At 51.1% G+C, this 12,747-nt stretch overlaps 1 protein-coding gene across 1 annotated transcript in view; it reads left to right on the top strand.

Annotated features, from left to right (window-relative positions):
* The first annotated feature begins 2,919 nt into the window (after positions 1–2,919).
* DUSP22 (dual specificity phosphatase 22) overlaps positions 2,920–12,747 on the top strand; it is a 44,044-nt gene continuing 34,216 nt past the window's right edge. Inside the window, exons 1-2 of the mRNA XM_082326098.1 lie at positions 2,920–3,198; positions 9,199–9,232. Coding sequence (XP_082182224.1) covers positions 3,178–3,198; positions 9,199–9,232 — 55 coding nt within the window. The 5' untranslated portion in view covers positions 2,920–3,177. The remainder of the gene's footprint in view (positions 3,199–9,198; positions 9,233–12,747) is intronic.

Here is a 12,747-nt window from a genome sequence, read left to right as displayed (position 1 = left end):
TGGCAAGCTGTGATTCATACCTTTTGGACCTCAGTTGTATTCTGCATGGCATGATAACAAAGTAAATTACATTCTGGAGAGCTTTGCCAATGAAATATTAAAGCCCGTATATATATGTGATAAAGCTCACTGCTATGCTTTTCAGCAGTATTGAGGGGGGAGGGAGGGAAGAAGTGCAGTACATTAAGTAAGTCGGGCGGCTATCCTTCCTGGCTTTACAGAGAGACTGCTCTGATGTTTTTGAAGCCACCGATGATGTGATACACACCCCAAACTCTGTGGAGTCTCAGGGTGGAGGAGGTTCAGGAATGGTTCAAAAGCAAAAGCAGTGTCTCCCTGGTGTTCTCCTGTTCTGCCGCGAGCTGAGGCAGGGCCAGACATTCTGCAAAGTCCAAGAGGCTGGTGGGGGGTGTCATGCGGTGAAGCCAAGGTCCTGATCCCAAACAATCCAGGTTGAAGCATGTGTTGGCTTCCTACTGCCCTGATGGCATGATTCCATGGGGGAGACCCCGGTATGCGGAAAGCAGCTGGGGGCTGGCTCACACTGAGCCTCCCCTAACACGGGTTGAGGTGTAGCTCAGCGGCGCTCCCCGGGCCACCCAATTCAGACAAAGCAGAAGCGGCCTAGCCTCAGCAGTCCATGCTGCTTGCTTTCCTCTTACAACCCCAGGATAAGATTACTCGGCAAACCTCTTGCTAGCACCCTGCCTCCTCGTCGGTCACTCCACACACCACTGTCACGGAAGCTGGTGCTAAACTGCCTGCCGGCTGCAGACCGCTCGGGAGCCCGTCCTGCCTCAGCTGCCCCGGGCTGCGCTCCTCCAGCAGCGCTGCTCTCGGGCGTGTTCCCTTCCCCTGAAATTTAAGCATCAGTGGTGATGACATGGCTGCTTCAAGGCAAGAGTTTTCCAGCTTCTTAGGCAGTTAAACAGGTGGCTTAACTTCTGTTAAGCTCCTGTCATTGGCTCCTGTGGGAACAGCGCTGGTTTTTGACGACGTGGCAATCCGATGACAAGCCACTGCAGAGGCAGGCGGTCCTGCTCCCTGTCTCCGTGTGCGCTGCTCTGACCCCATGGGGAGCGGGCTGTCACCCCCAGCTTTCTGTGGCATTAGTCCTCTGAACGAGTTCGGTGTTGGGTCAGACAAGCGTCGGGGTTGCTCAAGGAAAGGGTCACAGCTGTACTGTTGAGGGTAGGGCGGAGGACGTGCGACCGCCTCTTTAGCAACAGCCGGCATTTGATTGCAACTGGAGGTTGTGAAATCGTCCCCTTAGAGCATGCTTGTACCGGCAACCACTGCCTCTACATAACAGTCCTCCACCACTCATCTATCCATCATTTCAGAGTTCATCCATCAATTATTTGATACCTGGCTTTGCTGCCTGTCGGCTTTACCCTGTTACACTCCATCTTTCACCTTTCCACTGCCTACCCTGGGCTGCAGATGCCCCTGACCTGCCCAGTCCTACCGAAGTGTGCCCAACAAATGACATCTTGACGTGACAGAGCTCGAGTCACAGGTGACACACGAATACCCATGTAGTTATGTTTGGTTGATTTTTGTGTTTTTTTTTTCAGTACAGTATTTGTTTATGTAATGACAACTGCTGAGAATAAAGATGCAGTTGTCTACAGGAGGATATTTTAAGTATTTCTATGACATATTATACACGTTTCACACTGATGCATGTATAAATGCATAGGGAAGCTGAAGGTGGCTACAGAGCAGCATCCCTATTGTCTTTGTTTTGCATTTGAGCCACTAAGATTTCACTTTTTTGGGGGGTGTTATTGGGCCAGTTAATGGGAGAGATCGTATGTAGTAATGTCCTGTCCCCGCCTATTTAAACTGTGTGTATCCCTTAGGTCTTTGCCTGCAGTCTCTCTTATATTAACTCTTTGGAGTAAATTTCCTTCACTAACCACCAAATCCCCAATCACCACACTTCCCAAACCACATCTAGCGGGACAGGACTGTATCGTGTCACGTTTAACTGTGCATCAGGTAGCAAAAGCAGGGGTTTGGAAGGACCGAGCGTGGCTTTGAAGCCGCGCCTGCCAAGACTCTGCCGTGAGCATCTTTCCCTGCCTGAGGAGGGGGTTAGCCCAGCTGGCCTCCAGCGGTCCCTTCCCACCTCAGCCGGTCCGGTTCCGTGAGGTTTGTTTCAGGCTATCTGCCTTCTCCTCTCTGTCGGTCTCCGTTCAGGACATGAAGGTCGCCCCTCTCCCCGCCAGCCCGCCGCGCCTGCGGGGCGGCGGGGCTCGCAGAGCAGGAGCCCAGGGCAGGGCGCCGGGACGGGACGCGGGCCGCCTTGCCAGGCCCTGCTCTCCCCGCCGCGGCCCGGGCCTGCCGCCTGCGGCCAAGCGCCTCTCCCTGGCCCCGCGCCCGGGCGCCCGCACGCCGGGGGGGCGCAGGCCGCGGGCAAGCGGGAGGCTGCGGCGGCGGCTGGGGCGCCCGAGGCCCGGTGGCACCTGCCAGGCAGGCCCCGCGCCCGCCGCGGCCCGCCCGCGGTGGAAACCAAACCGGTTTCGGTACCGCAGAGGCAGGCAGGCAGGCAGCACCTGCCCGCCCCGGCGCCGCGTGCCGCAGCCCTGCCCGTCCCGGGCGCACCGGCAGCGGGCGGCTCCGCGGGGCAGCACCCGTGGGAGACGAGCCCGACCGGGCCGCCGCCGCCCACCCATCCCTTCGGGAACGGGGCGAGGCCGGGCCGCGACGGGCGGCCGCGGGGTGCCGCCGCCCGCCACAGGTGGGGCAGGTCGGCGGCGCGGGGGGCGCCGGGAGGTGTAGTTCCGGCGGGCGGGCGGCGGCGGGGCGGCGCGGCGGCGCGGACTACAAGCCCCAGGGCGGCCGGCGGCCGGCGCGGCGGGGCTTTAACCGCACGTGGGGGCGGCGGCGGGAGGCAGTTCCTGGTGGCGCGGCCCCGCCGCTCGCCGCTCCCGGGGGCGGCCGAGCGGAAACCCGCCTCCGGCAGCCCGGAGGGAGCCCTGGCCAGGGCGGGGGGAGATGCGCCTCGCCCTTCCCAACAACGACGAGCCGCGGCCATCCTTAATTCCCAGTTAGCTCGCCCCCAGTCACCCCGGCAAGCACTGTCCCATGCACGCTGACCCGCCGCCGGCAGCTCGCTAGCCGGCAGCCGACGGCTCCTCCCGCGGTGCCGGCGTGCGGGTCGCTTAAGCCATGGGGAATGGGATGAACAAGGTAACGCCGCTCGTCGTCGTTCCCGTGCGTGAGTGCGTGTGCGCGGGCGAGGCGCCGCGGTGGCCGGGGGTGGCGGTCCCTCCCCGCGGGCTGCCGCGGCGCCCCCTCCTTTGTCTCGCCGCCGGGGCAGCCGCCGGGCGCCCGCCTAAGGAACAAAGGCCAGGGCAGGAGAGGCTTCTCCCTTCGACTTCGGGGGTCCCCCGCCCCGGGGCGGGGAGGGAGGGAGGGAAGGCGACCGTGGCCGCGCCGCTCCCTCGGGGCGCGCCTCCTTCCCAGCCGCAACGCGGGCAGGGAGGAGGCGGGCGGGCCGGAGGGGGGCCCCGGTTTCGGTGATGCTCGCCCGGGCTTCCCCTCCCCGTGCGAAGCGAGCCCGCGGGGCTGGGGGCCGCCCCGCGCCCCCAACGGTCGCTAACGGCCGCCGTGCCCCCCGGCGCTGCGCCTCAGCCGGCCGCAGCCCCGGGCCCTGCCCTGGGGCTTCTCCATCCCTGGCTCCCCGCTCCCATCGCCGCGCCGGCGGCGCAGGGCAGCCGGAGGACGGGGGCTGCGGCTGGAGGGCTGGCCCCGGTGCCGGTGGGACAGGAAAGCGCTTGGCCCCGGGGGGGATCGCAGCGAGGAAGGAAGATGGGTCTGTTTTGCAGCGGGTGTTGGCTTTTTGGCAGCGGGGGCTTATTGTAAGCGCCGATTCCCCTGGCATGTCGTGGGACAACTGTGATTTTTCTCAGTATCTCCACCTCTGTTTTAAACCCAGGTTTGAAAGTGTAGTGGTAACTAGCCTTTTATATATAGCTTACTATGAGGAACAGGAGTTGAGTCATCTCTTCTGTCTGACATCCTGCCTTGAGTGCTTTGGGAGTAGCTTTGCTGTGAGCGTGGCCTCCGACAAAGCGGAGGAGAAGAGCTAGAAATAGCTGCTCACCAGTTGCCCAAGTCTGACATCTGTGCCCCTGGGAGTCAGGTTGGTGAGCGTCCAGAGTGCTTAGTCTGCTGCCTGGGAGGTGAAGCCTTTTCATCCTATGGATAGAGACGTTGAAATAGAAACTTTAGGCAGGAGAAAGATCTGGCTGGTTAGTCCAACTGAGTTAGCAGGTAGGAGGTAGAACCTCCCTTGGTCCTTCTCTCCATTTTTGGTTTCAGAGTCTGGGGATAATGTTGTGATATGTAGCCACTCCTTGGAGGTACCTTCTAGGAGTGGCCAGTTAGGAAGAAACACAGCTGGAGAGACTTGTTTTAGACTTCTGGTATGTTTGTAATATTTTGCTGGGAATGTTTGAAATTATCAAAACATTTAGAGGGACAGGACATGGGATGCTAAAGTTGCAATCTGAGAGAAAAAAAAAAAGAAGGACAGTTCTCAACCCTTTGAAGCTTAGCACTCTTTGTCCGCATTACATCTTGCTGTGGTACTGTGTGAGCAGGAATTGGCAATCTGTGACTCTGGGCAGTTTGGTCATTTTAATTCTGTTAAGTGTTCCCTGACACGTACAAACCAGAGCTTTTGGGACAAGCACAGCACTACTTTGATTTTTCTCCTCCTTTCTTATGGCTCTGTATCGAAGAGGATGAAGTGTTCAGCAGTTCAGGAGGAGCTGTCTCCTTTAAGGAGGCTACAACCACGTTGGGTACTGGCCATCAGGGTTTATTTTTGTAGGGGTCCCGCGTGCAGGTCTGGTACTTGCCACCTTCAGAATGTGCCCCTGGATCATCTGTTCCTTTTGATCTTGTGAGTCAGCGAAGGCTGGAGGGGCAAGGGGAGGCATGGAGTCATCAATGCCGATCTTAGGGGGTATTTGCTTGACTTGCTGTAGTCTATCAATACAAATTGCCTTAGCTTCCAACTGAAGTGGGGTTTTTTTTGTGGTAGAGCTATTTGCGGACAGTAGGAGAAAATAAGCAGCTTATCCGATGGTGGATTATTTCATTTAGGGAATCTCTTTGTACTGACGCCAAGGGAAGAGGATTAGTGGTGACCTGTAATGGGCACGGTAAGGAAAAGCTCCAGAGATTGCTACAGCTGCTGTGGCTGCTCTTGGATGCTGAGCCTTTCCCAGTGGCATGGTCCCCTCCTATTTTTCTGTCACATGATATTGATGTATTTCGTAGCAAATAGCAGTTGCACCTGACTTTATGTGGCCATTCGTGCTGATCAAGGGCTGGAGGCCTGGCATTCTTTTTAAGTGGGGTTTGTCTTGTGTTGCTAGTTTTCTGTGTAAATTTAGCTGTGCTTAGTTTTTTTTTTTCTTAAGCCCACCCAAGCCTCCTGACTTTTCCCAAATTAAGCTGAAAGCATTGGTTCATAAATACCCTTTTTATTCTGCTCAGAGAAGCAGAATTGGCTAGTGAGTGTGCATTGACTTGACTACTATTAATTTTCAGTGCTTTACTTTTTTTTTTTTTTTTTTTTTTCCAAACATCTTTTAAGTACAGTATGAGTAATGGGGTCTGACTTAGGAAATTGTCTGGGTGGCCTGATTTGTCTTTGTGCTTAATGTCTAACTTAGACTTGTATTCAAAGTTCAAGTTGAAGTCTGTGGTTGAAAATTACAAAGCTGTTTTCCAGGAGCTGAAGTCTAGTGGCTGAGATGGTGATAAAGAGATTGTAGTACTTCAGTTTGATTATCTGTGAACAGGATATGCTTAGGGAAGAGTTTTTCCTGGGTTCTAGTTCTTGTTCCTCCTGCTACAGTTAACTGCCCGTTATTCATGCAGACTCTTCTGAAGGGTCAAGTTGAGTGTTATCTCTACAAAAAGGGCAGATAAGCCCTGTTCGTTGTAGGAGTTGATTCATAAGAAATGTAAATCAGCGTGGATGGTTACAGCTGATGTGAGCAGTTCTATGGAAGCCAGCGGAGCTGCACCGATTCACGAAGCTGCACCAGTTCATGTCAGCGGCGAATCCCTCTTGCTGACGCGTGCCACTCTCCTCTACTGCTAGACAAGGTGGGCTCGACAAGGTGGGCTCGTCTGCTCCTTCTACAGCGCCGGGCTGTCTCCACAGAAAGCCCCATGAACTTCTCCGGAGCACCCATCAGTACTAGCACATCTAGAAGCAGCGCTGGGCAAGGAGTTAGATGCTTTATTATAACCACATGTCTATATAGGAAACAGCAGCAAAGTAGCTCTTTAAGCCATTTTCCGGAGAGGTATATTTGCAGAGAGGACTGATGAGAAGCATTAGCAACTGGAGCAACTATCGTCCATTGCAGGGCTCTGCCTTTGTGCAAGGCGGAGAATGTGAGCTGTTCTCATGCGAGGTATGAACGAAGACAGGCGTTGGTGTCCTTGTCGCTTGGTTGTGCATTCTTCTACATCTGTTATTTAGTCCGTGGTCATTTTTTCAGTGTTTCGGATGATATAAAGAGGCTACTGTTTTTATTCATAAAGCAGTGGTTGAAAAGTTCACAAAAACAACCACCTTATTTTTCTTCTCTTCTGACTCCCACCCCTTCTCTCTCACACACCCCTAGCAGCCATCGGCCTTCATTTTGCGCAGCCTGGAGTTGCAGTTACTGAAGGCAGTGTGAGATGACACAGCTGAAAGTTCCCAGCCATAGTCTAGTGCCGAAGTATTAGTCAGCACGGCATGAAGATTCACTTCTTTCCAGGTAGCTTTCACCCATAGTAATGTTTCTTGCTTCTAGAATGACTAGGACAACAGGGGTAGCATCTGTCCTTGGTTGCACAGTGTCCTAATTTCCTACCTAGCGTACAACGTTGCTTCATGACGCACAAATGCGAACTTCTGGATTTTTCCTCATTTGCCAACAGCCATCTAAGAAGCCTGATTTTTTGCAACCCCCTGGTGTTTCTTGGTATCTTTATTTTATAATGTCTAACCTTAATGATTGTGACTGGAATTTAAGCTTTTATCCTCTCTTGAGAGTACATGTTTGATGCAGAAATAATGTCCTGGAGTCTAAAATGCTATCATCTACAGTAGTGGTGGTGTGATTTGAGATTTGTGCTGCAGATAGGAAATACCAGACAGCTATTTAAAAATATCAGAAAGACTTTTTTTTGTTTTTATAATTTTTTAAGCTGAAGTTGAGGGAGCTGGCTGGGGTGATCTGGTTGGTGCAATTCGTTCATAACTTGACTCTTGCTTTAGAGCATGTTTTTTGTTTGCACAATTTGACCCTTAGCAATGGCCCTTGGGTACTCTACTCTCTGGAGCAGCTACCGGCTTCTGATTCCTAGCCTGGGATGGTGGCCTTTGAGCTGCACTTCTAGCAGAGTCCTCGAGTGTGCTTAAAGTAATGAATCAGTCCATAAAACCATGAGTCTTGTGAACGTGGAAAGGAACGGCAAAATGTTGTAAGGGTTCTTTTCCCTACTTGATACCCTGGCATTGGAAACTGCCCTGCTGATTTTTGCTGTCTTTGTAGGAATGTCAAATTTGTACAAAAGAAGAGGGAAGGAAAGGGGAGAAAGCTGTCTGAGCTTATCTGGGCAAAACTTGCAGGTGCCTGTTTGTAGCAGACTGAAGAACCATTTTCTTGTCTAGCTGGTGTTGTCAAGCAGCCCGCAATTTGTAAGCAGTTCAGGGTACAGCAAGGGTGCCAGAACCGGTGGCAGAATTGAGCCCCGTGGTTAGGGCTGGTATGACATGGTGGGGAGAGAGGGATCACCCGGCAAAGCTGAGAGGGAGGAGCGTTTGCCCAAACCAAAGCTGCAGGGAGTGTGAGAAGTGCTGCAGCCTTTCTGTTTTCTGCAAGGGTAGATAAATAACACTGAACATGACGTTTTTATCGGATGAAAGCCCTGGAGTTAAGGCAGATCAGAAGCTATTTTGCAGGCCCTTCTGCCAGCCTGCTAACCTTTGCGTGGTAAGCTGGCTCGCCTTTCAGCAGGAAGGCTGCAGTGAAACGGAGGCTGGGGCGATAATCCCCGATGAAAAGTCCTTCATGACTTTCGGAACTTCACGGCTGCTGGACCGAGCAAAATGGGTGGAGTTTTCCCTTTAAATAGCTGTGCCCGAGAGACTGTTGCTGCTGTTGTGGTGACACTTGGGTGTTGCTAAGGCTTTAGGAAGTCAGCGCTGACATATCTGTATTGGTGGTATGCTCTGCATGCACTGAAGAAAAATGGATTGTACGGTTCTACCACCATGGTTCTGGTCTCTTCAAAGGATGTGGGCATGGGTCAGAGACTTCAGGTGGCAGAGAACAAAATTCTTAGCCAGAAATTGTGTGTTTGGTGTACCTGGGGGTTTTTCATGTCCTTACTGCTGTTCCCAAGTTGGGAGGGTTATGAGAGGGTGGGAGGGGTAGCACTGCGGTGTCACCTGCCTCTGTGTATGTGTACGTGTCCTCAGACTGCACAGGCTGGTGCTTAGGCTGACCTTGAAACTCCCCAATTAAAGAAAGTCCTGTAACTGAGACCCGTGCAGGCTTCTGGGAGTGTTGGGGTGAGTGGGTAGATCTGGGAGAGAAACATGCAACTCGAGGACTTTCATCAATTCTCGTTCTATGTGAACACACAACTCGTTGTTTGCAGTGATTTCCGCTATCGAAGAGCCCCGCAGTGCTGCAGCCCCGACTTGCACGGCTTTGCACTGCAGAAGTCTTGAAGGATGTCATTTTGCAGTGCTTTGTCCGGCTTGCTTAGCAACTTTAGGCAAATCACTTTTTCTGTATGAAGTTTCATCATTAGTTAAATGAGGGTAACTCTTATCCTGCTGCGGGGGGCAGGGGGAGGGGTGCGTTGCCAGGCCCGCTTCGTATTTGTAAACCACTTTTGCTATCCTTGGAGAGCCTCCATTATGTGAGAGTCTGCATGATTAACAACCCCCAGCTGTCAACGAATGCTCTCAAAGTGTGGCGTACCTAGAGTGATGTAGTCTGAGAAGGTTGCAAAGAGGCACAAAATGTTGTCAGCGCTTTTTAGATTGCATTTGACAATAGTCTGCTAAAGTAGTATGTTCCATCCTGTATGCAAATTGAACTTTGTCAAATTGTCTTACCACAAGATATCTATATTTGATACTATATTTCTTTCTCACAGATTCTGCCTGGCTTGTTCATTGGCAACTTTAAAGGTAAGATTAGTTTTATCATTATCTCTAGGATTACTTAGCAGGGGTCTTAAGGTGTTTTTTCGCAGGCCTCCGGAATTATCTGACATCTCTGCAGCTTCTTTAACCCCATCTTGCTTCATTTCTGGATTCACCTGGTAGCACTTAAAGAAGAACTTGTTTGCTTTCTCATCCGTGCGCTGTGCTGCAAGTACTTTAAGAAAAGAAAAATGAACACCATCTCCTCGGAGCATGCTTCAGCTGGAATTCCTAAACATTGGCCTGCCTTAAGCGATTCCTGTGCTTGGCAGGCAAGCCTGTGAGCTGGGCAGATTCTTTGTAAGGCGTATTTCAAGCCCTCCTTATAAGTAAAGGCATAGTATGCCTGCCGCTCATTGCTTTCGTTATTTTGGTTATTTATAACAACTGCTAAAGAGTTCTGTTATCACTGCTTGCGAGACTGATAGGTCTGCAGATTGCTGTCTGACCACTGATACTTGCGCTGTCCGTGTCACGGATGTAAGATTCTCTGGATTTTTTTTCCTTTTTGCATGAGGTTTATTTTTTGTGTACAGAAAGATAGAACCATATTTAGAAAACACAGGAAACTTTATGTAGACATCCCAATAAATGACCTGTTCTCAAAGCACTCTGTTAGCATCAGTTTCAGCTGATGGTCCCTACTTGAAAGTAAACCGGTTGTGCCTGTACAGTCGTTTTCATACATGTAGACCCTGTATTTTCTATGTTCGGGTACAACAGCAAAGCAGGACTCATAGGGGCTACTGCGATATCCTGCCCTTCCTGGTCTGTCTGCTATCGCAGCTGGTCTGTTAGGATCGGACAACATCTGCATTGGATTCAGATGCTGCTGCACCTCCTCTCTGCCTCATACCCACCCTTCCCCCCCCATCCCGAAACCTGTGAGTTCAGTGTTTTTTGCCCAATTTACCTGTCTCTGGACTTGCTGACCCCTGTTGCTGGTCCGGTGCTTGCTGCCTCTTGGTAAGTGGAGCCTTGAGAGGCAGCCTGGAGGTACATGCGAAGTTAAAAGCTGCCTTTTGACACATTGGAATGCAAACACAAGTACAACGACTAGTGTGTGAGAGGGAGTTAATCATGGAAAATGAGAGGATGGGGGTGAGTTTATACTGGTGGAAGTAGGTAATGAAAGGAGAAGAAAGAAAGTGGGGAAAAAAGGAAAATAAGGGGAAGAGGATAGTTTTGAAAACACTTTGGATGGACCACTACATGTACCAGTAACAAAACTAACTTGGTCACAGCCATGTTGCTTCCTATTTTTTTTTTTTTTTCTTTCTTTTCTTCCCTGTCAAGTAATTCAGGAGAGGGGTGGGATGGGAGGATGTTTGATAGTGGAGTCCTCTAGGTTTCAAGCTGTCTGGCAGGGTGGGCAGGATGGGCCCAAGGAACGTGGCTCTCGATCTGTTCCTCTCGCTGTGGCCGTCCTCCTGGTAAGCCCTTGACAGTCTGCCCAGGGGAGCGAAACTCAGCCAGAGCATCTGTTTCTTGGTGCAGTTCTGTTTTCAGCTGATGAACAGTTTGACCAGCTGAGGGGAGTTGGCCGAGGTTGCGGAGTGAGTCAGCATCTCTGCCGATGCCAGGGCCTGCGACCCTCTCGCTCGTGCTGCTCTGGCCCCTCAGCTGTGCGCCTTGCTCATGGTCCTTAAATGGCACATTGGGTCACTTCTGCGCAGAGAGGAGAGGCGTGCACGTGAAGGTGGTGTGAGTGGGCAGTGTTTCTGGGAGTCTAGCTGGAAAAAAAGCAGAGGCTGAAATGCTTCAGCTACCTCTATAAAAGAGAGTAAGGATGGGTTGGCTTTAATCTCGGTGTTTGTGTTACGGAGTCTGTTTTTTAAATTGGTTAGAAACACGAGCAATGTGTTCATTTATTTATTGCTATGACCTTTGCTCACACTGCATCTAATCATGATGTTCTACCATCACGAGTATCCATTGTTATAATCTCAAATTAGCTTCCATACCTGGAGAGGAAGAGAAAAGATGGGTGTTACAGTACATCACTAATACAAAAGAAAACTTTTATAATTCTATCTTTTTCTGCATCCCCTGCCCCTCAACACCCCCCTGCGTTGCCGCTTAAGAGCAATTGCAACGAGCTCTCTGTGCAGCGAAGTCATCCCATTTAGGAACAGGCTGTTGGTTAATCACCAGTGTATTTTTCTGGAGGAGTTTGATTGCCACGTTCCTGGGGCATGTTCTGATTTGTGGCACTTTTTCAAACAGTGACTAATGAATTTTGAGACTGCCATAAAGGGGATCGTTGACTCAGAAATACTCAGCAGCATATACAGTTGGGATTGCTTAGAGCATTCTGATTTGGGCAGCTGAAATGTCTAGGTACTTTTAAAGTCATGGGTTTACAAAATTATTTCCTGTAATGCACTTTTGAGCAGTCTCCTGTTTCTTCAGCTTGAGATCGATAGCTTGAATTGAATAAAGTTGCATCTTGTCAGTAAGAAGAGTAACACTGAATCTCCGGCGTTGTGCATCTCACCTGGACACAGGGCTGAGGCATCGTGGCACCCTCCGGGTCTCTGTGCAGGGCGTAGAGAGGAGGGAGCTTCTCCAGAAGGTGAGTCAGGGGAGTCCCTCTGGGTCGCTCTGATCTGCCCTCTGGAGGATAGCCTCCCCTCCTGTCTCCAGTGACTCTTTGGGCAGCCTGGGCGGGCAGGGTTTCCATAGCTAGGTCGAAATACCCTTCTACACACACTCCTGTCTCCCTGCTGCGTGGGAGACCTCGGGAGACACTGACAGAGTGGGAAGAGGCACAGTTGTGCCAGATGGGTGCCTTCCCGCTGAGTGAAAGCAGGATGTTAAAGATGTTAAACACTGTTATCCTGGAGGGCTGCTGTCTGGAGAAGGCATTCAGCAGTCATTCCGATTGGGGAATTGTTATTCAATATTCAGCAATATTTCTACTTCTTGTATAGGGTTTCTTACTGTCTTTTTAGGCCTAATCAACTTAAAACCAATCCATGACAGAGGAAGTGCAAACTCCTCCGCATTTGACTGGGAAATAAACTGAGGCCCAAGAAAAACTTGTGAAATAAATCTGTGGCAGAAGTGGGAGCTGGGCTTGCTGCTTCTGTTTTGGCTGCTGCTGCTGTGCAAATCTTTAGGCACATAGAATGAGAGGGGCTTTTGTAACCACCTTAGAGTCTTTAGGGTAGAAAGTTATGTGTAGTCCTGCTTATGGAAAGCACTGAAGTACATGATGAAATCCCCGTAAGTCCACAGGACTTCAGGATGTCTCTGGAAAACTTTCCTGAAAAAGCATAGATCTTGGTATGTGCTTAAGAGCTTGTTATCTTATAAGATCTATAAGCATGATTTTGCTCATCAATAGCACATTAAAATTGTGGTATGTTCCTGAGAGAGTGTATTTGAGATTGCACAGCTAGAGGGCAGAAAAATTCAAGAAGAGCCACAGATGTCCATAGAAAATACCAAGACTCAGTTTGGTCTGAAAGCCCAGAAGGAAACAGAGCTCTCGAGCT

Source organism: Platalea leucorodia (genome assembly GCF_965183815.1).
Source record: "Platalea leucorodia genome assembly, chromosome: 1".
In the NCBI taxonomy this organism is placed as follows: domain Eukaryota; kingdom Metazoa; phylum Chordata; class Aves; order Pelecaniformes; family Threskiornithidae; genus Platalea; species Platalea leucorodia.
Note: the sequence above shows the minus strand (reverse complement) of the source record. Positions and strands in the feature narration are given on the sequence as shown.